We start from the raw sequence: 26,294 nt of genomic DNA on the forward strand, positions 1-26,294 counted from the left end.
GGCATTGACCCACTGACGTCAGACCGTCTGGCTGTGCTCTGCTCTCTGCCGTCGTCGAAGAAGCCTTGCTGCCTTTCCCACCATGGCTCCTGCGCGAGGCCAGCTGAAAGCAGCTATATGCTGCCGGCCAACGCCAGGGCGCCTCGGAGCCAATTTTGGTTCGGCCTCCCTGACCACTGGAGAGGCCCGGCTTCCCGCAACGTTCCAGCTCCGTCATCGAGCCAAAATTCGGGGCCTCCGAACCACAACCGAGGCAGCGTTCGTCGGACTCGCGGCTTATCAAGAGCAGCAACAAGCCATCAGTGAGCCCCCTCCCGTACCTCTGACCTCGCACTCGGGCATCGTACCCAGCGGACACTGTCACGCCCTTCCGCCCCTCCGCGCAGTGGACGCTATCCCGCTTCAGCACCACGAACACTAGTGCCACGTTTCTGTGCTCCATTCCGCAGTTATTTTTATAGTGTCATGTGTTTATTTTGTTATTTATGTTTTTGTTTCTCCTTTGTAATCATTTTTTAGCAGCAGTAGCAGGGCTGGACTGAGGTTAGCTGTCGCTCATAGCAGTGTCATTTTAACTGTATGGGTGACGTCCGGCTGCCTTTTGCAGACCGCTAAAGGACAAATTTAGGAGAAGGGGATGTGGGAATTGAGGCTGGCCCGCTGCCTTTGCGTGGGCTTTGCCGCCTTCTCTGCCCTTCTCATGTCCCGACATGTCGGCCCTCCTTTGCTGTCTGCCGCGCTGGGAAGGGCGGAGTGACGTTTAACTTCCTCACCCGGTAGTGGATGTTGACTGTGGCGCCGCGCGTGGAGCCTCCCGAGAGGTTTTCGCGCGCTGCGTCAGGGGCAGGCAGTACTCTCCGGGACAGCGAACGGTGAGCCATGTAATCTTTTCCGTCCGTCGTCTCCCGTCGCTCGGGGGCTCGTCGGACTTCGCTGACGGCGCCTCGCGCCCGAGGCGAACGCTCACCTTTTGTTGCCCCACTGCGTACTCACGGCCGAAGGGCGGTACGGTGTCCTAGTACGTGGCCTAGCTACGCCGACCCGTCTCCCTCCGAAGCCAACGCGAGCGCCTTTGCCCTCGCTCGAGCAACCGGGCCTTGGTCCCGGTGTCTCCGTGGATCACCTTTACCGCGGAAACGTGCTCGTGGCACCCTGTGTAGTACTTTGTGCCCGTGGCGTGGATAAGCCTATTTGCTTTCCCGCCGCGCCTTTTGCAACGGACTGTACTGCGTTTGGTGTTGCCACAATAAAGTGTTGCGACTTTGAGCAGTATCGTGTTTCCCGCCACGGCGACGGTTAACGCGTGCCCTGCGGCTCGCTAAGACCGGACCCACGCTGGTGGCCGTACTCCTTCGGGATACGTGTACACCACAACCTTTGTCGACGAGAAATCGATGTCCGGCAATCCTGTCAGCGACGCATAACAAGCGGCTTGTCGTATGGCAAGAGTCACTGGCCGTCACCAGTGGCTCTGCGGTATGTTTTTCTGTGAGCTACAAGGAGATCGACATTGATGTGCATTGGCACCAAAGGTGCTGTGATACCAGCAGTATACAGATTGACGAGGACCTGAATGCGAGTGAGATCTCGGAGAAGATCTGGGACGGCAATCGCAGCCTCGTTGATGAGGGTGGGATGGTAGCCGTAGTGCATTAACCGTCGCAGCAAGATGTTCGACTAATTGCTCGAGGCGAGACTGCCGGTCTTCGAGTTGTGGCAGCAGAATGGTAGATGTCGTTGGCAAAGGACCTCTTGCTGAATAGTCAATGATGTGATCGGCTAGCTCCGCCAGCTTGTTGAGGGACAGGTGATTTAGTACGGTAGCCAAGGCAATAACCACGTTCTGCCGCAGATGCTGAAGGAACAGATCTCGCAGCAGCGGGTTTTTTTTACGTCCAACCGACAGAAGCTGCTGCATTTTACGCAGAAGTTCTGACGGTCACCGGTTACCGAGCTACTCCTCGTTGAGAGGCTGCTGAAGACGCCTGCTGAGAGGCATAGGCATGTGTTGAAGCACCATTGCCTGAAAGTAGTCACAAAGATCAGCTTTGGGGGACGCACCCACAAGGTTATAGAACTCTTCAACCACATCCGTTGAGAGTGCGGAGGCAGCGTGCTGGTACTTAGCTTGCTGCGAAGTCAGCATGAATATGGCCTCAATGTGCGTAAACAGGAATCTGTGACCAGGCTGCAGGAATCTGTGACCAAAACGACGGCAGGTGAATCAGCATCGTGGCGACGCTTTCCGTGCCGATCATTGGTCTGTCGTTCACGGTCTCGTTCATGACGCAGTGCTCGCCTTGAGGTACTCACATCTGGGTAACCACGTTTTAGGGACCGAGGTTAGCTTCTCTATAACCATGCAAGTGGCGGCGAGCAAAAACACAAGGAACTTGTTAAGGCCGCTATCATGAGCAGAACTGAGCTTTATTCTTTATTCTAAGCACTTCCTGGGCACTAAACTAACACTACGAGGTTTCTGAACCGCTATTTCAACAATCAACGTTCACTTACTAGTTATCTTTGGTGTCCCTTTAAACTTACAGATAGAGAGTGATTGTGTCGTGCACTTTCTTAAATTTCTTGTCCTATCTGCGCCGACCATCATGAGTATGTACCAGCTCGCCCGATTCGCTACATACTAAACAGAATTCCAGTGAAGAAGGTACTAGGAAACAAAGTGGATAACATAAAAAGAAAACAAATACATTTTCAATAGCGAGAATAGCAGAATCTCAATAACTGAGGTGTTCTCCTTTCTTTATTTCTGTATTGTATCGACAATTACTGCAGCCTTGCGAATGGCAGTGCAGAAAGGGCACTGTGTAAGTGCACGATCTCAAAGACATTTATAATATATCTTAAAGTTTAATGTCCTCAAACCACAAAGTCAATGTGATGCTCTGCACTAACTGCGCACATGGCAAAATAGAGCCTGAGTAGCTGCCAGATATCCGAGCTAATCATGTATTTGTGCCCACAGCTGCTTATATCCCAGACAAGCAGTGATGGATGCCGTCGTTACCTGCTGGTGCAACCTTTGCTTCGTAGCCCAGGCATACAAAGAGGAACTCGTGCACATGCCACTAAAGCCACACCCTCCACCAACAGCTCCCTTCATTGCTTGTTCACCTACCTCCAGTAACCGTGCTTCGCAGACCAGCCCAGACCACACACTCATCGCTGTGACAACAGTCACAGTACAAAGGCAAGTGTCCCGATAAAATGCCAACTACGTCATTTGTTCTGTCAAGGCCCCAGATAAGTAAACACCGCCACCACAAAATCGTTCGACTGCATTTACTGTTCAATCATTGTATTCGGCTTTCTCTTCGCTGTGAGCTGTTTTCCCTAATGGGCTTCAGATGGTATTATCCACCTTTCACTTCATTGACAACAAATGCTTCTTCTACAGGTAGCAAAGAAGAGGAGAGACAACCTCATGTGCATGTTAGTTACTCACTTTCCATGACTGTTTTCACGTTTGATAATCACACATATGGTGAAGTACTACGAGTGTCTGCTTCAAATCAAGACTAGTGGAACCTATACTGGCCAGAAAATAGACACGAGGACCATTGATAAAAATGAACAATGAACCCGCATGTTCCCATCAAAGCAACCATTTAAGGGGGGGGGGCGCACTTCCTTGTATCAAGAAGGTGCCTCCACCCCCCAAAAAAATTTCTGGCAACGCACTTGCATCAAAGCAAGGTGATTTGGTTTTTACATTGTTAACACTAGTTCACACTAAGCCTTGTTGATACTGAAAAATGAACGGAGAAGCACTCAGCCTCTCTGTGCTTTGAATGATGACAACATGCATGGACGTGGAAGGACGTTGGTATCATTACGCATAATTGTGTGCACCATTGTCCCATTTGTTAGAGATAAGAGCTTATAAGCCAGAAATTCTTCGAACAAGCGATCACAGAAGGAACTGCTGATCCGATACGATTCCCACGGGAGCTCTGTAGCCGACTTTCTTGCGAATTGTGTGATGAGAGTTAGTGGAAAGCTGGAAGACTTCAGTGTTAACATCGATATCTCTCAGAAAGTGGCAGCTCTAATTTGTTTGGGCTTTGTAGACAGTGTGAGCTAGAATTTTTTGCACCTCTTGAAAATTCGTGCCCTAGGAAACATCCTTCTGTGCCATGTTGTTGGGATGGGCGAAGATCTTAGACATATTTTAACCCATTGCGATGTTCAAGTATATTGCCTGTGCTAACAAAGAAGTTGAGACATTCCCTTATCAGGAAGGAAAAAAGTGTAAATTTAAAAACTCCTTTTCTTTGTTCGACAAAATATTATTGAGAACAAATGCACAATGATTCATCATTGTCTATTAGTGCTCAATAATGTTGTCCCCTGTGAATGTAAACTGCCAGCAATAAATTTCAAGACATTGTCTACAGCATCCCGTATGCAAACTGGTGGAAGATACATAAGCAATACAGGCAACTTTCAGGAAAGATTCAAGCCCCACATGTATGTCATAAGAAAAAAGGTTTCATCAAAAGCGTTGACTGATTACACAGAAGCAAACTGACTTTTGAATGGTGTGCAATAAAGAAAAGATAACAGAAAAAAGGACCAAATTTTTAGGCTTTATCTTGAATCTCTGAAAAACAAGACAAAAGCATACACTTAATCTTAAATGCTAATTCTTGCGATTCTTCGCGGTCAGTAGATCTCAATGAAATTCATTGGGTACATTCATTTACACTGCCCCCATTTTTGCCAAACTTGAGGCTTGAAAGCTTAGTGGATTCTTTCCTAATAAATTTTATAGCTTGCCTCCAAACACTCGGACCACTTGCCAGGATTAATGTCAACATTGTGCGTGGCATTCTGTGCGACGTTGATTTTTGCATGGCGGAAGTGCCAGAACTGATGTGACACTGCAGCATTTGTTTGTCTGCCATGAGTTGTGTGGGTTTGGTTGGTGTTTTCTTGGTTAAGTTTTGTGGGAATCGAGGCTAGCCCACCTGTTTTGTGCAGGCTTTACCACCTCTTTCTGCATTCTCATGAATGTCCTGACTTGACTCGCCTTTCCTCTGGAGTCTGTCACCCTGGGAGAGCGACGTTTAACCCCTCTCACCCGGTAGTGAAAGTCGACTGTGGTGCTGCGCACAAAGTCTCTCGGGACGTTTTGAGCGCGCACGTTGGGAGTGAGAGAAAACTTTTCCGGGACAACATGGGGTAAGCATGCATTTCTTTTCGTCCATCAACTGTTTTTTTAGGGCTCGTTCGGACTTCACCAACGGCGCCTTGCACCCACGGCGAACGCTTACTCTTTGTTGCCGCCTCCCCCCCCCCCCCCCCCCCCTTGAATGCTAGGCCGAAGAGCGGTGCGGTATCCCAGTGCGTGGTCATACTACCCCGACCCGTACCTCTCGGAAGCCAACGGGGGCGGAGTTTTCGCCCTCGCTTGAGCAACCGGGCCCTTTGTCCCGGTGTCATTGTGAATCACTTTTGCCCAGAGACGTGCTCTCGGCACCCTATGTAGTACTTTTTGCCTGGGACGTGAATAAGCCCACTTGTTTTCCCGCTGCATCTTTTGCAACGGGCTCTGTGCTGCGTTGTGGTGCTGCCGCAGACAATAAAGTGTTCTCGCCACGGCGACAATTAACGCGTGCCCTGCCGCTCGCTAACACACCGGACCCACGATAGTGGTTGTATTCCTTCGGGATACGTATACACTACAGCATGCAATTACTTTTTCCGTGTTGGTGCGCATGAGATAGCTGGCGAGTGATGTTGCATTGTGCACTACACACGATTTGCCATATATTCACCATAACAGCGAAAGCATTTTACCATATCGCCGCAGGCACAAACTTGGACGGCCTGGACAAGTAGTGCCATCTGGCGGGATTATGCGCAACCAGGCAGGTTTGGGCAAAGCATAACGTCATACACAGAAGCGTACTCAGTTGAGTTAGGTATTAAGGTTTTTTGCTAATAAAATTATTTTTGAATTTGTTGAGCATTTCAGCTATCGGGCACCTGACAATAGTGACTTAGGAACATAAAAGCAACATTACCCACACATGGTTAAAAAATTTATGGAGTTGCCTTCAATGATAGGGACGACAACTTCCTTAACACGTATGCACGCTGTCTACGTCATATTATAGAACATGCATAAACTGACCATTTGCACATTACTTTTTAGTGAAGAATATTCTGCCTGGGGCCAAAACATATCGCTTTTATTTGAAACTTTGTGGTCGGTGTCTACTTTATCATTTTCAGAGGATCTGCTTTGAATTTGGGGTGACTGGAGTATGGCTGCCAGTGCCTCTGGCCGCAAATCGATTTTTCAGAGACAGAGTGAACACTAGCTGGCGTTCGCTGGTGCGAATACTTAAGCTGAAGCAGTTTCAAATAAAAAGGCACATAACGTGGCAACCTATGATGCAGCATGTTCATTGTTGTAGCCTAAGGCTTAACGGGAGTGAAAGAAGTTAGGAAAAAGAATCCACCTACCCGATAAATGAGTGCCCACAACGCCGAGCACCGCACAGCCATACTTTCTGTACCCATCGCAAAAACTTAAGCAGTGTGTATAGAGCCCAAGACCTCCGAGGAACTTGGCTCTCTATGCTAATTTTTTTCCATTGATCCATGACCTTCCCCAACATCGTGGCATTCTCCCTTGATAGTATGTAGAACTAAGCATCTAAATGCAGCAAACCTTTACCTGGAAGCATAGCACTAGTGAACACACCGAAGTGCTTCCGTCAGTGTGCCCATGTGCCTACCTTTAGTACGTGTCCACTAGCGCTACACTTTCAAGTATGAATTTCCAACTCACCCAAGAAACAGAAACTTGGCCTATTATGGTCGGCACCTAGCAAGAGCCAAAGCTGTAGCGCAGCATTATGGGGACAAACATGGCATTTTCAATGAGGGCACCTCCAGCCCACATCAAGGTGGATGGTACACGGTTGCGGTCGTCCTTCAAAACACTTCTATAAATGGACTAACTTTCAAAACACGTGCAGAGAAGTGGCCATCCCACTTGCAGCCGCTCACCAGGATTGGAGAGGCACCATCACTGACTCACAAAGAGCCTTCAAAAGCATCAAAAAAAGGAATACCCCGTACTGCGCTTATAATGGCATGATTTGGCCGCAAAAGAGACACACACAAGAAAAGGAACACTCAAACGACAAGCACAGGCGGCTTGTCGCCTGTGCTTGTCGTTTGAGTGTTCCTTTTCTTGTGTGTGTCTCTTTTGCGGCCAAATCATGCCATTAAGTAAATACCAACTAGGCCAACAATCAGTATTATTACTGCGCTTATAAAATGTTACAGGACAGAGACTACACTGGAGAACCTATGCCTCGTCCGATAGTACTGACCCCTGCACACGTGGATATCGAGAGTAATGAAGCGCCAAACGCCGCGGCCTGTGGACTTACTTAGTCGCCACGCCTTTGCCCTACTCAGATGTGGACTCCAATTTTAATCTAATCTCTACATTTAAAGAAATCACCAAATACTATCAATTGAAGCATATACAACTTTTTGTCAGCCCTCCGAGGGGCTCACAAAAGGGGATGAATGTTTACTTCTCTGCCTGTACACTATAACCATGCTGTGCCCGACAGGTCAGAAACATTTCAACCTTGCGTGTTCAGGGAAGTGCATATACTGTGGGGAAGGTCCTCAGACATTTTAAACATGGTGTGGGCATGTCCAACAATACTAGATACTTTCAGTTGTTAAACTCCGCCGTGGCGCCTGACCCCTTTCCGCTATTCTCGCAAAGCGGCACGCACAGTGTTGTTGGCTCGAGGGCAAGCAGTGCTGATAGAAATGAACAGGAGCACCTGTGCACGCACTATTTTTCGCTTTTGTTGGTTACCTATTCACCAGGGTAATGTTGTTTGCCGTGCGAGCAAACATTACACCGTATCCCTCTAAGGTGGACGGGTGGGCTTCGTCATGGGCACGGCGGCTCGTCCTTTTCTCTATATTTTGGTGCCGTGAAACCCGCGAAGGACTTTCGGAGGTGAGACAAAGCGGACTTCACCAATTTCGACTGCCATCGTAGCCTCGAGGACTTTTGTGAAGCGGCCGTGGGTAAAGCTGATGTGCAAGGCCTAACCACCGCTGAGACCTTGGAGCGCGACTCCGGTTGCAACTGAGACCACTAGGAGCACCCATGGACTGACGTGAGTACAGGCATCGTCTGGAGGTTCGCGAGACAGGAGCCCTTACGTCTACTTCGGCTCTGTCCTGACTCCTTCTTCACGACGACGGCCCGATATTCACAAGTCAAGGCAGTCTAAAGGTCAACGTCGTACATCTTGACAGCGCAGCCACGTGAGTGCAGGCATCCTCTGGAGGCTCACGAGACGGGAGCCCTCAGATATTTTCCGGCTCAGTAATGACTAGCCCTTCACGACGATGGCCTTATATGCACATGATCATGAAGAACGACAGCTCAACAAGTGACGGATATTCATTGTGCGAACCTTCTGCGATAGATGTGTTGACTCCGACTTCGCCTCCTGACACAGCCAGCCAGTGACTTCTCACGTTTCCGACACTGGACCGAATCATGGAGGCCCTTAATGAAAGGCGAAGTCAAACATGCAAAACCGCCCCGCAGGTCATCGCAGACGTCGAACATCTTCGGCAATGGGATCACCCACCACTCTGTGAGTTACGACGTATTCACTGAGTTTTGATTGAGCAGTATGAGTAACTCAAAAGAATCAACAAGGAAGTAGAGCACACAGTTGGCATCGATCATTTGGAAGCAGAAATGGAAGAAGCCGAAGTTTATGAACGCCAGATTATTCTAGCGAAAGTCATAACTGAATATAAAATCGTTGACGCATTCAAGGCACGGCAGGCTCATTTGGAGACAAGACTACAGATTAAAATGGAAGCAGAAAGAAAGATGCTCTTTGAGTCACCACCATCCAGCCAAGGCATATTGTACAACAATCTTGTAGCACAGATGCCAGTCGAGTCAGCCTCAGGACATATTCTTGAGCGTGGTGGAAGCCAATCGATCAGGACCATGACTGAAGTAACGACCATCGAAGGAGCCTGCAAAGAACAACAGCTACTTACAAGGAGCTGGCCTCCTGGTCCCCGCCTGTAGAACTGTCGTCAGCTTGCAATACCCATGAACCTGTTGTAAGGACACCTAGAACAACTCTGGTGTTCGATGTGTAAAGCATTTTTATGATTGACAAGGGGGAAAACTTTGTAGACACAAAGGGCCACCCACTAGACATTGAGGATGCGTCCAAGCCAAGGTTGGCAGACTTAAACAATATAGAATCCTCATCGCCCTGCGTACAAGTGCCTGATGGAGGAAAATCAAGGTCGATTCTCAAAGCATGAAGAAACAGAAGAAACAAAAGGCCATGACGACACAAAAGCCAGCCAGCCCCTTGCACTGCTGAAAGCTTAAGTTCTTCGAGAAAGTTACAGAAGTCAAAATTAAAGAGAGTGTGAATGGCACATCTTATTTCCACAAAGTTGATAAATGCCGACACAGCGCAACAGCGGCGAATGAGAGAGACCAGTTGAAAGCGGAAGCAGAAGAGTTACAAGGTAAATGCAGCAATAAACAGAAAGAAAAAAAAAGCTCCTCAAGTATAGATACACGAGATATTCCTAAAAAAGTCTTATCTGCGAACTTTCATGCCAAGAAAACTTTCTCTGCGACAACGCAGGTTCATCAAGGTCAATGCATTCAGAAGCACAAGTGTGGAACAAGCAAGGAAAGCACCGCTGGAAAAGCAGGCACAGTTGGATATCACAGATTTGCCCACATGGACTGACCTGGACTTATACAAGTACTCTGAAAAAGCGTGTAGTTCGAACACAGGTGTGTTAGTGTTCTACATCAACATGTGTTATTGCGGGGGTGTGGAAGATATTAAATATTGTGTAAATGACGAAGAACGTCTCTATTGTCACTAAGGGAGGATCAGTGTGTTTGGAATAAAGAGGAGGTCAGCGAGTGGGCTTCGCCATGGGCACGGAGGCTCATCCTTTCCTCAACAGGCACCATGGGATGATACGACGCAGGATGAGGATGCACACCGCGTTTGCACCGGTTTGACTAGGTGACTAGGTGTTATTGTCATTTTAGCGCATTTAGTGTTCTTGTCGTGTTTAGTTTCATTAAGTGGCACCGGCACCGTTTAAGCTCGGGCATTGAAGTTGTATATCGAGGCGTTCTGCACAGGCGCTGGACTCACTTCATTTGTCTGCAGCCAACGTGTAAGCTCGACGCTGATGCTTCGACATTGGCGTTGCATACATCGTGGATTGCTTGCTGACGCTGCCTTTGCGCTTGGGCATGTCGATCCTGCGTTTCATTTGTAGCAGCTTCTCGCCAACATTGTCGTTAGCACTGGTCTTCCCTGAACAGGAGCTCAGAGTCCGCTTGCCGACCTTTACATTGCGCTACGGCGCGTCAAACCTTGCGCTGCTTTATCCGCTGCTCCGTGATCTCGCCAGGCATTTAATGATGGGAGAGTGTAAGGGGGAGTGGCCACCGGCTATTACACATCTACTTATACAGACCCAATCGCTTTAGCACGTTCTAGCGCATTCTGACTTCATCGCATGTCTGTAGTATCTTGTTCCCGACATCATCATATGTTTGCTGAAAGAGTGTAAGAGGGTGAGACAACCACGTCTTATCTAGCCCCTTATACAGGGTGACATGTGCTAGTGTGTGAGCGCGTTGTGGCAGTGCTTGGGGCAGCTCTTGCGCATGTGTAGTAAAGGTGGTCATAAAGAACACCGGATTTAACCCCGTTCTAAGATGCTTCGCATCTAATATGCCTAGATGTTTTGTGTCAAGCTGTAGGAGCGGCTGCCCCGCCGTGGTGGCGTTGTGGCTAAGGTACATAACTGCTTACCTGCATGTTACAGGATTAAATCCCGGCTGTAGTGCCTGCATCTTCGACGGGGGCAAAAATGCTGTAGGCCCGTGTGCTCAGATTTTGGTGCACGTTAAAGAACCTCAAATCATTCAAATTTCTGGAGCCCTACACTACATCTCTCATATTCATGCAGTGGTTTTGGGACCTTAAACCACACATATGAAATAACGCAGGAGTGGCCAGGACTCGGTGTGATCTTAGAGTGAGTAGAGATACTTTTTCAGGCCGCCGAAGCCTGCTTCCTGTTTTTGCCAATGAGACCACGCCATACCGAAGCTCAACGAAGAACCTACTAGCTCTTGTGTCATGTGTGACCTGCACTTCCCTTCAGAAGACCTCGTAAACGTTTCATCCACAGTGTTAATGATGAAGTGATAACTATACCATGTGATAAGTATACGCTAAAAGAAAAACCAATATCATGTCTCGTTCTCAATTGCCCGAAATATTTATCAATGTCCTCAAAAAAGAGCATGCTTTCCACTGTGTGGCCGGCTGTTGACATTAAGCACTAAAAAATGAAAACAAGGAAAACACAGTGCGCAATGATTCTAACCATGGTGAACAAGTGTGCTCCACAAACGACACGGTTGCCGTCGAAGGCCTTGCATCGCTCTTCAACGAGCTTGCGACAATCACTAGAGCGAGCGAAAGAATGCAAGACAGAAAGAGTGCAAAGACATATTCTTGAAGGTTTTAGATGATCTAGAGGGGTGTTGCTTCCCTCTTCATGGCTGCACAGACCGTTTGCACTCATGCGGAAAGTGAATTTTTTCATTGTTATGGAGATTTAATTTTATGCCAGGGATATGAATTGTCGACATTAAAACAGTCACAAGGTAGCTGTATTAAGCAAAAAAGTGCGTGTTTTGTGAATATTGCCAACTGGGCTTCTGTATTCTTATGTCACAGGCTTGTTATACACGTACATATTATACGTACTTCGCATATTATACGTACCTCAAAAAGACTCAGTGCCTTATTCGTTCTCCCATTAGCTATTTGTTAAAGAGTGCACAGAGTAAAAAGGATATTTCTTGAATACTTGGTGCTAAGGAAAGGAGCACAAGCAGAGAATGAGATAAAAAGAAGCGACATTCAGTTGCCGGCACGCTGTCGCCTTGCGAAGCTTCAGTAATAACCGGGTCGATCATGGCAGCAGCGCCACCTCTCGAGAGGAGATGGCAGTGGGCCACTTTTTCGCACCGCTCCTAGGCGCAGTTTGACAACTGACAGGATCTAGTAACGTTGGGCATGTCAGCTAACACTGCACCTCTCTCCCCCCTACCACATCCCACATAAAAGGAGTGGGAGGTGGCTCTGCTTGACTGCTCAGACTTGGCAAGTAAAAAAATCCTGGTCGATTGCGCTCAGGTATAGCGGCTAATGCCAATGGGCTCTTGTAAGAAGGAGCCCACCTAACCATCACCCTTACCTGGGAAGCCTCCACCTTTTACCTAAATGAAGTATTACTCGTCCTCCTCTAATCAACAAGCTTTCCATCCCTACCACGTCTACTTTCCTTTCAATACCAGTACACCCCTCACATTTACGACTTGTTTCCACCATGTAAACAGGACATGTGGTCCCTGAGGTGGTGTTTTCATAAGATGTATTGCAGTGGACACTGGCAAAGGGATGCTCTCCCGTGTGAGCATGGACGTGTTTCACTAGGCTGGTTCTAGGCAAAAAGGATGCCTTGGAATGGACACATCAGAGGGGATTCTGACACAGGTAAAACGACGCTCTTCTGTGTGACCACAGATGCTGCATCAAGAAGTTCCTCTCTCCTTGAAAAGGGTGCATTACAATGGGCACTGGAGAAGGAGCAGTCTCCTGTGCGACAATGCATGTGCTGACCGTGGTAGTGTTGCACCGCAAACTGCATTGCATGTACACAGAGAAAGGGACACTACCTGGTGTGAGTGCGGAGGTGTTTCACGAGGTGCCATTTTTGCTTAAACGCGGCATCGCAGTGGACACAGGAAAAGGGCCGCTCTCCTGTGTGAATGCGGATGTGTTTCACGAGGTGCCCTTGTTGCTTAAAGGATGCTTTGCAGTGTACACAAGAAAAGGGACGGTCTCCTGTGTGAGTGCGTGTATGGTCAATGAGACGGCGTTTAGTCATAAACGATCTATTGCAGTGGACACACCGAAAGGGACGCTCTCCTGTATGTGTGCGGATGTGTTCTACGAGCTGGCTTTTCATTCTAAATGATGCATTGCAGTGGGCACATGAAAAAGGACGCTTTCCTGTGTGGGTGCCGATGTGCCTCACAAGGTAGTATTTTCGTGCAAAGGATGCATCGCAGTGGGCACAAGAGAAGGGAAGATCTCCTGTGTGAGAGTGCATATGCGCCTTAAGCTCGTATTTGCGAGAAAACGATGCGTTACAGTCTAGACAAGAAAAGGGACGCTCTCCTGTGTGAGTGCGGATGTGATTCATGAGGTGGCCTTTCTGCTTAAAGGACGCTTTACAGTCTACACAGGAAAAGGCACGCTCTCCTGCGTGAGTGCGGATGTGTTTTACGAGGTCCTCTTCCTGCTGAAAGGATGCTTTGCACTGTGCACAAGAGAATGGACGCTCTCCTGTGTGAGTGCCCACATGCAATACCAGCTTGGAACTGCAAATGAATGCAGCTGGACACAAGTGGCACTGGAAGGCAGGCTCGCCCATATGTTTCTGAAGGTGCCTATTCATAGCTGACTTGTCCAGGGTCACATAGGTGCACTGTGAGCAGGAATGCGGTCGACTTCGTACATCCACCAATGAAGAAGACTCCTGCAGGGCCGCAGAAGACAAGGGTCCTGCAACGAATGGAGAAAACAAAAAAGCTATGTAAATTGTGTGTTGTACACTACATGGGGCTGAACTGAAGCAGCACAGAATACACAGCTGATGGTTTCTCTGCTTGTAAGTGAAGCAGATGGTCACTTTGTGTCACCAAAAGCAAAGCTACTCTCATTACCACAATACGTCACATTTCACGAAAATTTTATTTTGCAGCACATGAATGGTGAGCTAGGTACCAAATAGTAGAATCTCATTTAGATGCCATTCTAATGCTAAATCTAAAGGAACAAATGGCTTTGAAGAGACTCGTCTACACTGAGCATTCTGGCCGGCAAAAGCACGTCGAATCTGATTTGACGGAGGCGAGCTCCACCAAAAAGGCCCTCTAAGCGCCGATCACTCTTGGACCAACTTTCGCGGCGTCTGCCGCCAAATCAGCTTGCTGCGAACCCATAGGAGCGCTAGTCGAGGAATTTGAAAAAAGGATGGCCTAGTTTGACCCGCTCGTTATGTCACAATCAAATAAAGTGTGCTTAGCAGAAATGCTCATTGAAGTGGTGTACAACCACCCCGTCCTATACGACAAACACCACCTTAAGCGCAAAAACAGCTTGCTAAAGGACGACTTGTGGAATAAAATAGAAAACAAGCTTGGATTGACTGGTAAGTACGAGTTGCTGTGGTTATGTTGCTTTGCTCGTTGAATCGCAAGTATTTTGTGACGCAGTTGCCTTTCTTGTCAGAGTTGCAACAAGCGTTGAAACGCACAAAACAAAAAGATCTACGGGCACACTGAAGTTGCGTGCCACCGGCAAGATCCACGAAATAGCGCATTCATCCCGTGTCAATGCCTCCTTTACTAGATGCCCGCGGCGTTGCTTGCTTTCCTATTGCCGCGGTGGTTAATACTTAAGTTTGTGCAGTTTGCCAGAAATCACCAAGGGTGCTTGTGGCAGCAGAAATGCAGCGCGTGGGCGGGGTGCTCACTAGCACAGTGGTGAAATAAAGCGCTTGCATGTGTGTACTTCGTGGAGTGTGTTCGTTGTGCTTTGGTAGCCGTTGGAATGATCGATGCAAAATTGTGTTTAAATGTCCTGCAGAGGTGAGATCTGCTGTTTATTGCGATCTGTGTGTGTATCTACTTGTACTTGAACTGAATGAACCCTGTTCTTGAAAAATAAGTTAACGAGGTTATCTTGAATGGTAAACACGATTGGATATCCCTCTGAATTACTTATCAGAGTCGAGTATAGGGTCGATATGGATGGCGCCGTCGCTCTATTCGCCATCTTACTTTTCAGCTTGTGATGGGAAGAACTTCACCACTGCACCGCTTAAAAATTCTAGAGCTGGTTGAGCTCCTGACCCCGCGGGGCGCCGACGCAGAGTGCCATCCTTTGGCTACCGCACCGATTTTGACGTCTGGTGCGAGTCACACGCGCGCTAGTTAGAACAGCCAGTTGTTTCTAGATAGAGTGCAGTGGGAGTACATCAACAAGGTGAAGCTTTTGATCACAGCACCTTGAAGATGTTGGGGGATAAATATGGCCAGGCTTAATGAACTCAATCATCTTTGTGAGAATTGAGCACTATGACTTTTGATGCTGCTAATATATATTGCCCAAGAAATATTCAGTAGCTGAACGAATGGACATCCGAGGCTACATTTTTAGAACTTTTCGTGAAAGAGGATTTTGCTGCAGCAGCTTGACAGTGGCATGTCTGTCAGTTGTGACAATGCATAATTCCTGTAAAGGGGATTGATGAACTTCGTAGCTATCAGTAGCAAAAGTTTCCTGCGGTGATCGATGTCTGTGCTGCTACATCTCAGAAGTGCTCAGAAGTGGTAGTTCAACAAGAAGTTCGACGGTTTTATCTACATACACCTACAGTGGTCTTGTGAAGCATTTCCTGTACGGGAGCATGGTCTCGACAAACCTCCTGAGGCATATCAGGTGTTTGATGAGCCCTAGGCTTGGACACATGAGCCCGCCATGATCTTGTTGGGTGATAAGGCCAAGCAGGGGAGAGTTTTTCTTGGTTCCTTGAAGCAATGCAGTACCTTCGACACGAGAGATATTTTCGGTTGCCGCTCTCACAATGAACTCTCCGACCATTGCGACGCCAGGGACATCAGAATTCGATGCATATGGCGTGTCTGAAAGACATTGTTATTTAAGCCTGTGTACAGCAGCGTTCAAAAGGCAGTCATCAGTGCTTGGAGGCCTAGGGCACTGTCAAGTGAGCTGGCAGAAGCTGTGCCGAGGAAAACGATGTCTAACTTTTCATGTTGCTTTGAGCGGAGGAAGCGAAGATCCCGGTTTCGAGCATCTCTTCTATTGCTCAAACTATGCTTTTCACGTGCAAAACATCGTTGCATCACCACATCTACATTTCTGCCTCTGAGTGGTCTATGGGCCCTTTATTGGTGACTCCGGCTGTGCAGATTTTTGCCGGCGTAACTAGGTGACCTCCAGATATACAAATTTCGAGGTCTTGCCAAGCTGTCTTAACTTTTTCAACTTAGCGGTGAACGTCCCAGTGATGACGGAATAGTCGGCACCAGCGTCGACAAGAACTGAAACGCTGTGGCTGTTAAAAAGAACGTTGAGGTCGCTGGTTCCTCGCTTCGCGTTTCTGTTGGGTCGTAGCGTCGGATCAGGGGTACGATGGTTTGTACCGCTGCTTCGACGCTGCATCATCAAGTTGTCTTCTGGTCTTGACCATTTGACATCGAGATTACGTTGACGTTGTGGCGGGTTCTCGAGGTTTCATCGCGTCGTCATAATCAGCAGCAAAGGATCTTTGGCAGTTCGTCGTACAGCAACCGTACCTCCATCAGTTGCTGCCTTTAGTTTTCCAAGTACGGGGCTAGGCTACCAGCCGCAGGTTGGGCCAGTGTATGACTGCCAGTGAGGCAACATGTAGCGGCCATGTGATGGTGAACGAGAAAAGCCTCGGGGCGTCCATTGGGCTGCTGCGAGTCCACGATCTCGCGTGGTCTTTCACCCCGCTATGAACGCGGCGCGTCGATGGCGAAACCACGCAGTCCTACTTGGCGGTACTGGCAGCAGCAGTAGGTGCAGCCAGCTTCTCCGCAGTGGTAGTACAGAGGTCGGTGGTCGGGGGCACACCGCATGTTGGTTTTCCTCGAAAAGTTTCGCTAGCTGGCGGGTGGACAGTATGATGCTGGCGGTAGTGTCTGGTGATGAAAATGCGGCCGTGCGGCCTCCTGTGTGGACGCGGCGGGGGAACATTGCATCTGACTACATCAGCGTAGGCCATGGCTTGTGGCTCAGGCATTGCTGGTTCGTGTGTCCAGAGAAATTGCTGGATTTCCTGGCGTACGAAGTCGGGAATCGGGTCCAGTGGATGCTGTGAGGCTTGCAATAATTTATGCAGCTTTTCCTGTCTGATCACTTGTATCATTTCACGAAGATTGTCAGAGCCAAGAGCATGATGAGCTGGGCTGTTTTTCATCGTTCGCCGATTGTACTGACAGATTCGTATTTCCAGTGTCTTTGTGATTAATGTACCTTCCGACAGGAATTCCTGAATGGACTTCAGAGGGTTTCCTATCAGTTCAGCGAAGAGCTTTTGCTTGACCGTTCGCATGAGAAAACAAACTTTTTTGCCTCCAGCATTTCGGCGTGAGAGTGGTGGAACAGTCGCATCACTTTTTCCAAGAAGATTGCCACATTTTTATTCGGGAGTTGCACCCTCGTCTCCAGCAATGTTGCAGCTCTTTCCTTGCGGGTGATGTTCCTGAATGTGTCCAAGAATGTGCTGCGGAAGAAATCCCAGGTTTGAAGGGCAGACTTCCGATTCTCGAATTAGGTTTTTTGCCGGTCTTCCAGATAAAAGTAGACGCGACAAAGCTTCTCTTTCATGTCCCAGTGGTTCAGGGTGGCCACTTGGTTGTAGGTCTCCAGCCAGGTGTCCGGGTCTTCAAACGATTACCCACGGAAAATCGGTAGCTTCCTTGGCTGCTGCATCATGATTTCGAGCTGTGGCATAGCAATTGTCGTCATAGCCGCAGTTGAGGTCGTGGCTTTGGTCTTCCGAGCCTTGTCTTGTAGAGGCCTGTACTCCGGTGATAGACCCAGCTGCCTGCAGCTTGTTCGGTGCTCGTGGCTGGCGTCATTGTCTTCTTCACGACGCGGGCTGGATTCACGGCTTCACAGAGGTGTCCGGTACATTAACGAAGCAGCACCTCCACCAGACGTCAAGGGGTCGTGACGTGAACGCAGGGAGCAGACTTCAGGTCGCAGATGAAACTTTTAATTTGGGCCAAACTTGTGGCCAGGGAAAAAAAATGTCAGATTATGGCAAGACACTGGCACTGATAGCGGCGAGCAGAGTGTCGGCCATCGATCAATGGACAAGCGGCGAAGTGTGTCGGTATTCATCCACTTGCCATCGAATATTCTAGCGTTATCGCTAGCAGCGATGTTGGCAGAGAGTAGGCACAGAAAATAGAGTAGGCGATGTAGGCACAAAGAATTGCAGGAGTGGTCACTCCAGCCAAAAAACAGCAGTGCTACACAGCTCCCTCCCCCCTCCCTGCCGTAAAAGAGCAGCACCTTGCTTATTGCATTCAAGGAAACGTGTGTATGTACTAGTTATCTACTACAGCACCTTTTCTAGTGCATTATATATCGACGTGTCTTTGCGACAGTGATTGTCAACGAATAGGCTGACATGTCAGCCATGACGGATGCAATGGCGTGATCATGGTGTAATGACGTGATGCGTGACAAACATATGTGATTTGGGATGCATTGCGTGATCTTGATGGCGTGATCGATGAAATAATCATGTAAAAGCAACGCTACAAAATACGGATCATATTGTGCACTGTCGTCATTGCTGGATTCGTCTACCGGAACGTCTGTCTGCTTGGCTGCTGCTTGGTAAGAAACCCTTCATGAAGATTTTCTGTCAATTGCTCTGCACTGTATTTGTCACTAGCTGGTATTTATCACACTGTTTCTCAGTTCGTGTATTATGTCCTAGATTGCTTGAAGTTAAATGAGAAACAGCAAGTTTGCATGATGCACTGCACATTTGCGAGAAATTTTTTTTTGCTTGAAGAAACGAGTCACCGCTTGCGCAGTTAGGTTTTTCTTTGTACATGCAATCCCAGTATACTTAGTTCGACTTCAGTGCATGGGTGTGCTGACGTGTGAAAGGGTGCAGTTGTGTTTATAATCATTATTTACATTATTCTCAGATTGTTTGAAGCCTTCGTTAAAGTAAACAGAACTTTAGAAGACATTTTGTTAGCTTAGGCTATGCCATTTTATCAATACACACTTTTGCTTCAGAGTTATATGTGCATGATACCGAAGTTTTTCTTTTTAGCGGTGGCAACTGTGCGTAGGGGTAAGTTTGTAGGAGGGAAACATGACCAACGTTTCTTGTTTGTTTATTCAGGTCATGCCGCCTGAGCATGGGGCTTTGTTCTTCAGGATTTCGCGAGAAAACAGGTAGCCCTTCACACGTTTCCAATATGTAATTTTGAAGTTATAATTGTCATTAGCTAACTATAAAAGTGACATCAGTTTCTTTCACAGTGTTTTCGCGCTTAGACCGGATGCCCATGCATACTTTTCCTTCATTCTCTCCTAATTACAAGTGCATGCTCTTTATCGTTTGAATGTTGCATCCTTTTTTTTCTGTTCACGTAGTTGTGTTTGTTTGTGCCTGCTCCACATAGGTAGTGGGGCTTCTCAATTTCTACAATGCAGGAGGAACCTGGCTTGTATTAGCAAAGTACATATAAGAAAGAAAAGACACAGGCGTGAAGAAAGACAGGCGATAAATTTTACAACTGTTTATTTCATGCCCTTCACATTCACCGTATACATGCGCAAAACAACTCATCTTGCACATGATCCCATTCCACAATACGACATTTCTGTCGGTGCAATTGATGGCGAACTCTCGAAAGTTTTCTACATTAGCTATATCTTCGGCTTCTTTAATGTCATGTGTCAACTGATTCTGAGACTGACCAAGAAGCAGTTGGAAGTTTAGCGCCTACCTTTCTTCACATCTGCTTCATCTTTTGCTTCTTATATGTACTGCACTAATACAAGGTGAGTTTATGGATGACCAACTCGCCCAAGCAACACTTCAGGAGTTGCGATTAATGGAGCACAAGTTAGTGATAGCATAAAAGTGTAAAGAGAATAAAGAGAGAGCATGCCAGTGCATGGTGTGTTTTTTTACGATGTAGCAAAAGTTACTGACATTGATTGATTGATATGTGAAGTTTAACCTCCCAAAACCACCATATGATTATGAAAGACGCCGTAGTGGAAGGCTCCGGAAATTTCGACCACCTGGGGTTCTTTAACGTGCAACCAAATATGAGCACATGGGCCTACAGCATTTTCACCTCCATGGAAAATGCAGCTGCCGCAGCCGGGATTCCATCCCGTGACCTGCGGTTTAACAGCCGAGTACATTAGCCACTAGACCACCGCGGCAGGGCAAGAGTTACTGACATTAACCAAGATATTGTTATGATTTTTCACTCAGTTGACTTGAAGCTGTCTGATCACTAAAAATTATCAGGCAGGGCTGGTATTCAGTTGGCTTTCGTGTTTTCAATTATGAGTGCATTTTAGTGTTAGATTTCCCTTCTAAGCAGAACTCTCCCAACACTTACAGGGCAAAGATCTAGTTGCAATATGCTGGTCGTCATGACCTGCTTTCTCAGCCAATCTCAAAGCTGTATGCTAACTACCACCTGTTCAGTGAGCACTTTGAGCTGCATTGCTTTATGAATCTTGGCTGCACAACGCTAAAGAAAACTGCAGAGTTCCTTCTGCCCCCCCCCCCCCACTGACATGCTGACAGATGATGATGGAGCAGGGTAACCTGCTTAAACATGTCTTTGCACATAACTGTCCAAAGTTGTCTTTCTTAGCGACACTTGAAGTTCATACACTGCACCCTAACTTATTTAGTTGAACCAGAGGCCGTCTTCTCTGAAAACGCTGTCACAAAGCCCCATGGTATGTGTTCTGCGTGCTTTGCTGTATTTATTTCTTGTTCTACGTGTTCTGCTATGTATTGCCTTCTGTGATCGTCTGGTGACAACCTTGTCATTACCCCGCTACAAACCATCTCGTTATATTTTAGATACATTTTCATTTCGTACGTTATTCAGACCATGTAAGCATATAGACATGGTCGCAGAATGTTATGTGCTGTATTGTACATTGCTGGCATTTATTCTGTCCTGCTCTGCCTACCAACTCATCTGTGGCAGGCAAGAGCTTTAGTGACATGAGGCCTTCGGTCTTGAAAAATCTTCATTCTTGACTGCAGCAAACCTTTTCCACTCCATGGTTTGCGGGATCAAGGTAACATTGCTTGTTCTCGGTTGTTAGCTCTCAAGTTGTGTAGCAATCATCCAACTTGTTCATATGTGCATGTGGTGATTTGTCTATTTTGTGCCAAACACATTAGCCCTCTGTTGTTTGTGTGAGCTTTCTGGAAACGAGCCCACTATGTCTACACTCCTTTACTATTCTGCCAGTGAGTCAATAGGTGTGGTTTGCTGCACACATTTAATGCGATTGCGTAATAACTATGGAAAGAAGCCACTGTTTCAGAGCTTCTCATAACTCTGCTCTCTAATAATTCACGTCTGGATGGCAGCTGCCCTTATGTGTTTTGTGTATAAGCACAAAAATCGTTTTGGGTCTAAATTCTGATTGATAGAATACTTGCCCTAACACGAAGTTTATTTTGTTTAGGGGCCACCAAAGCAGCTTTGAGGAAAATATCCACATCTGAAGGTATGGACAACTTTCTTGCTTTTCTTTTTTTTGTGCAGCAGCTGCGCTGTGGAGACAGCAATTTTCTCGCAGCATCAACTCTTACATATTTTGGTTGCAGACATTAAGACACCAAGTTTGCAAATGAGTGATGCAGTGTGTCACACTGTCGAGTTCGGTTGTCTTCAAGCCCTACTGTATGGTGAGGTGCACTTTATTGGCCCCATTTGCTTAGTATCTTATTGATGTTCTTCAATAATGGCATTGCAGAGCGAAGTCCAGTGGGTGGTGATCAGATGGAGAGTGTAAAAGAGAGCACCTATTCTTGGGAAGTATCTCAGAAGTAATCTATCATTTCCTTCAGTGTTGTTGCTGACATTATAGATCACTAAGAAAAAGGATAGAGGAAAAAATATTACTGTTTAATGAGCGTTTTCAATTTTGCGTGTTGCATTGCAGAAGGGGCCCCATTCGACAGCGACAAACAACCTTAGAAGATGGCCATGGAGTCGCCACTCTTTATTGCCCATGATGAGGTGTGCTTTTTTTGGCATGATTTGCTTGTTATCTTATAGGCGTGCTTTGATAACAACATAGCAGAACAATGCCCATTCAATGGCAGCGAGAGTGTAAATAAGAAACCTGCTCTTGGGAACCACCTTGAAGTGATCTGTTTTGAACTTATGTGTCGTTTAGGCAGTTATTTGTGGCATTATCCGATGCCAAGAAAACGGGATAGAGAAAACGTGTTTCTAACTCGTCACAAACAGCACACAAAAAGGATTTCAAACTGCTCTGTGTTTTTGCAGAAGGGGCTCCATCCGACAGCCATGAAGCATGGAGTCAGTGGAGACTCCACGCTCTACTGTCAATGATGAGACGCACTTCATTGGCACCACTTGCTTAGTATCTTACTGCTGTTCTTCTTATTGAAGAGTCGGGTCCAACCAGCAGTGACGAAAGTGAGAGCGAACAGAAGAGTGCTTGCAACTCGGTAACCCCTTGTAAGTGATTTATTTCTTTCTATGGGGTTGTTCGGCAGCCAGCTCTAACATAGTTTTCCCCACAGATATAGACTAAGCAGCTATATGAAAAAAACATGGCATCCTTCACAAACATATTGTAGTTTTAAGACGTAAATTTCCAGCACCTATTATTGAAAAGCTGAAAGGCATATATTTCGGAGTGCTTAGCCTTGCCACTTATTCAGCACACAAAGCAGCAGAAACCTAGGGTAAATAATATGATGGTGATCGACACAAATATATTCACAATCAACACTGTAAGTGCAAGTGCCAGAGAGTTATGAAAATGGCTTACGAAAGCACTATCAATCTTACAGCCCAATATGCATATGATCACAAATGACTTAATAATCGTGACTTTTGCTACAGCGGCGAACAAAGTATTGTACATACAGTTTTTTTTAATAAAGAGTGAGTCATTCAACGTGCGATATACATTGCTGCTCTCTTCTATGGTTCCACTGTAAACTTCAATTAATACAAAGACGGACATGCCCTACAATACAGATACATGAGATATAGTGCTTATGTCTGTTTTTCTACTGAGACTCAGTCTTTTTAATGTGTGATGATACTTGGCACCTTTAGTAACCCACTATACATCACAAATACACCTTGAGCATATACGCTTGCTGCGCAGGGACCTGTCCTATGTGGCTTTGCAGCAAATGGGAGTCCCTTTTAGAGGAAAGGATAGTTTAAAACAATGGGTGTTTATAGCCACACCAAACCTCTTTTTTTATGTGTTTAACTGAACAATTTCGTACTGCTGTTTTCCTTATCTGTTAAAGATGAGCATCAGTCTTCCTCTGCCACACTAAGGTTTAGTTTTTAATATATTGTACTAATTTCTTTTTCTTTATAGCTTGCGCACGCATGTCATTCATCCTTGCAGCAAAATGCACTCAGTGGCCAAAAGACATCATAAGGTGGCTGCAAGAGCAGGTGTGCAAGTACAGGAAGACAATTGAACGACTACAGAAACAGCAGGTGCCCGGCACAAGCGAAGCATTTGATGTTATCAAACCTTTTGCAACTGATGAAATGTTTGAACTCTTAAGAAGTCATGTGAAACTCGGAGAAAAAGGCAAAGGTAAACGATTTGCTCGGTGGATGAACCAATTTGCACTGCAGTTGCATTTCTGTGGTGCAAGAGCATTTTTGTCGTTCCTAACACTGCCCAGTGAGCATTCTTAGGGAGATGGCTCTCGAATGCAAAAATGCCGCTAGGAATTCTTCCAGAAATAATCCAATCAATAGTGTTGTCAACTAAGTCGTGGAGTAAGAGTTAAACCTTCTTATAACGAACTTCTATATAACGAATTCTTTGATATAACAAAGTTTTTCTATTCCCCGCCGCTGCTCCATAGAAGCACATGTATTTGCGACCTCCATGTAACAAAGTAACAGCAGGAAACAACCTTGATATAACGAATTTTCCCCACGGACAATCTAGGAATTTTTCTCCGTATTTTGGCATTTCGGTACGAGCATGCATTTTCCGTGGCTGCCCCGCCTCCACTGAAACGGTGGCGGTGGTGCGCACGGCGCACCAGGCAAAGAGCGCAAGGCGGGCAGGCGGGCCTTCACCCCACGAGCCGGCGTTGCCGCCGTTCTCGCCGCCGCGAGCGCATGCGTGGGTGTGTACCCTCCCTTCCCTCTGAACAAACAAATAAAGAAAACTACAGTTGCGCATTGGCAGTGCCATGCTTTTAGTTAGTGTCACATAGCCGCGCTGCATATGGAGAGTGCTTTACCTAAAAGTTTTCCATGGTATCCGTGTCTGTGTCGTTAGCTCTTCGTTTTCAACGCCGTGCAGGCGTGCATAGTTTTACTGCGCGCGCATGGTGTGGCCCCCGACGACGTTCAAAGTTGCTTTTTTTAATTACGATAGCAATTGTCTGGACAGTCGCAGCTGGTTTTTTTCCGTAGATGCCGTCATTCATTGCATACGTATACGTATATGTATATATTATATATGTGTGTGTGTGAAAGCTCAAGAAAAAAAAAAAGCCGCCTGCGCTTGCCGCTCGTCACGATGCGCCAACGCGCACTTAGCTCCCATGCGTACTTTGCTCAATGAAAGGGAGCGGGATCTTCCGGTGGCGAGAATTGCACGTCTTCGACTTTTACCGGGATGGTTGCATGTAGTTGCCGGGTGCACAAAGATCACTTCGCTGGCTGGACAGGCGCTGTTTGCGAAAAGAGTGCACTTTTCAAACTCAGCAAAGTAACGACTAGGCGCTAATGGAAACTTCGAGACCATGTTGATGACGGATCTTCAAAGCTCGACTTGTCACACCCTTCCGTCTTGTGCCGCGAGTTCGGAGGCTAGTAGCTTTCGCGATGAGCCAATTAGTTCTGGCAACACGACGTACGCGTTGAATGCAATGCAACGAACGTGAGAGCAAAAAATTGCAATCTTAAGAAGTAAGGCTGGCAGCCAATATCGCGGATCCAATATCGCTCAAATCCTGCAAAACGATGGTGTGAGCAAATACAGCGGCTCCAGAGAGAAGTGCTTTTTTCACACAGTTCCTTCTCGTTGAAACTGCAATGATACTCACCGAGATAGCAAGTGCGCCAGCGATCCTGACCATGCTTAAAATCAAAGTTCATTATTGCTACTTGTGCGATCCCCTCCCCACGTTGTTTCAGGCTGGTTCAAAACGGGTGGTTTACTTTCTGTTTGAGCATTTCACAGCAGTTCTAACACACGGGAGCTGTTATCTTATGCACTCTCCAGGCGATAGGGATAGACTGATCCTGCTTCAGTAGCGCTCGCACACTTTTACCGCTCGTGAAAGTTGCGATGCGCAGGGGCATGTTATCAATTCGGACTTGTCACGGAACATGGAGGCGACGGCAAAAGCCCGCCTAGGGTGTCCATATAATTGCTATCGCAATAATAACCCAAATTTTGTACTGTAAAATAAGCGTTTTGGGTTAGCTCTTCCTTCGGCTTTCCGTTTGTTTAATTTCCATGTTTACGTATTTTCATACCGAATTTGCATATAATGAAACCCTTTTTATAAGAAATTTTCCGAGAATTTATCAATTTCGTTATATACAGGTTTAACTGTACTTTGGTTTTTGATGAGATGGTGCTTAAAAAAAAATTTGGCTTATGATGCGACACAAGATGTTGTGCAGGGATTCACAGACAATGGTGTTGAGCGAACTTCAACTATTGCAGACTTGGCGATGATGGTCCTGCTTTCAGGAATTTCCAAGCGATGGGTTCAGCCGGTAGCCTAAACAGTAGGTCGTGCCTCGTCATCATTGTCACACCTATATGACCTGTTGATGTTGCTGATTAAGCGATTGCAAGAAGTCTGAATATCGATAAAAGTTCTAATATGTGCCCAGGGAGCATCAAATATTGGCTTGTCAAGGCAGCTGGGAGTACCTGTGGGGAAGCCATTTTTCACTGTGGATGAAAACCACAGTTTTTCATTTACGATGTACCACACCTAGTGAAAATGATGCGGAAGAACCTGCAGATGCATAAACTTCATATTGAAGAGGAGGTTGTAGACTGGGCATATATTATTAAGTTGTATCATTCAACACATGAGCTTAGGCTTTGCTTAGAACCAAAATTATCAGACAGGCATATCTATCAGAAACCATTCAGCAATATGAAATTGAAGCGGGCTATGCAGGTTTTTAGTGCATCTGCTTTTATTGCTATTATTTTATTATTTATATTGTCGCGGTTCAACGTAAGCAGTGCACCGAGACATTGAGT

At 46.7% G+C, this 26,294-nt stretch overlaps 1 protein-coding gene across 1 annotated transcript in view; it reads right to left on the reverse strand.

Annotated features, from left to right (window-relative positions):
* Positions 1-11,355: 11,355 nt before the first annotated feature.
* LOC119185060 (uncharacterized) overlaps positions 11,356-26,294 on the reverse strand; it is an 84,976-nt gene continuing 70,037 nt past the window's right edge. The window contains exon 4 of the mRNA XM_075890592.1: positions 11,356-13,739. Coding sequence (XP_075746707.1) covers positions 12,844-13,739 — 896 coding nt within the window. The 3' untranslated portion in view covers positions 11,356-12,843. The remainder of the gene's footprint in view (positions 13,740-26,294) is intronic.

The sequence above is a fragment of the Rhipicephalus microplus genome, chromosome 3 (assembly GCF_043290135.1).
Source record: "Rhipicephalus microplus isolate Deutch F79 chromosome 3, USDA_Rmic, whole genome shotgun sequence".
Taxonomy (NCBI): Eukaryota; Metazoa; Arthropoda; class Arachnida; order Ixodida; family Ixodidae; genus Rhipicephalus; species Rhipicephalus microplus.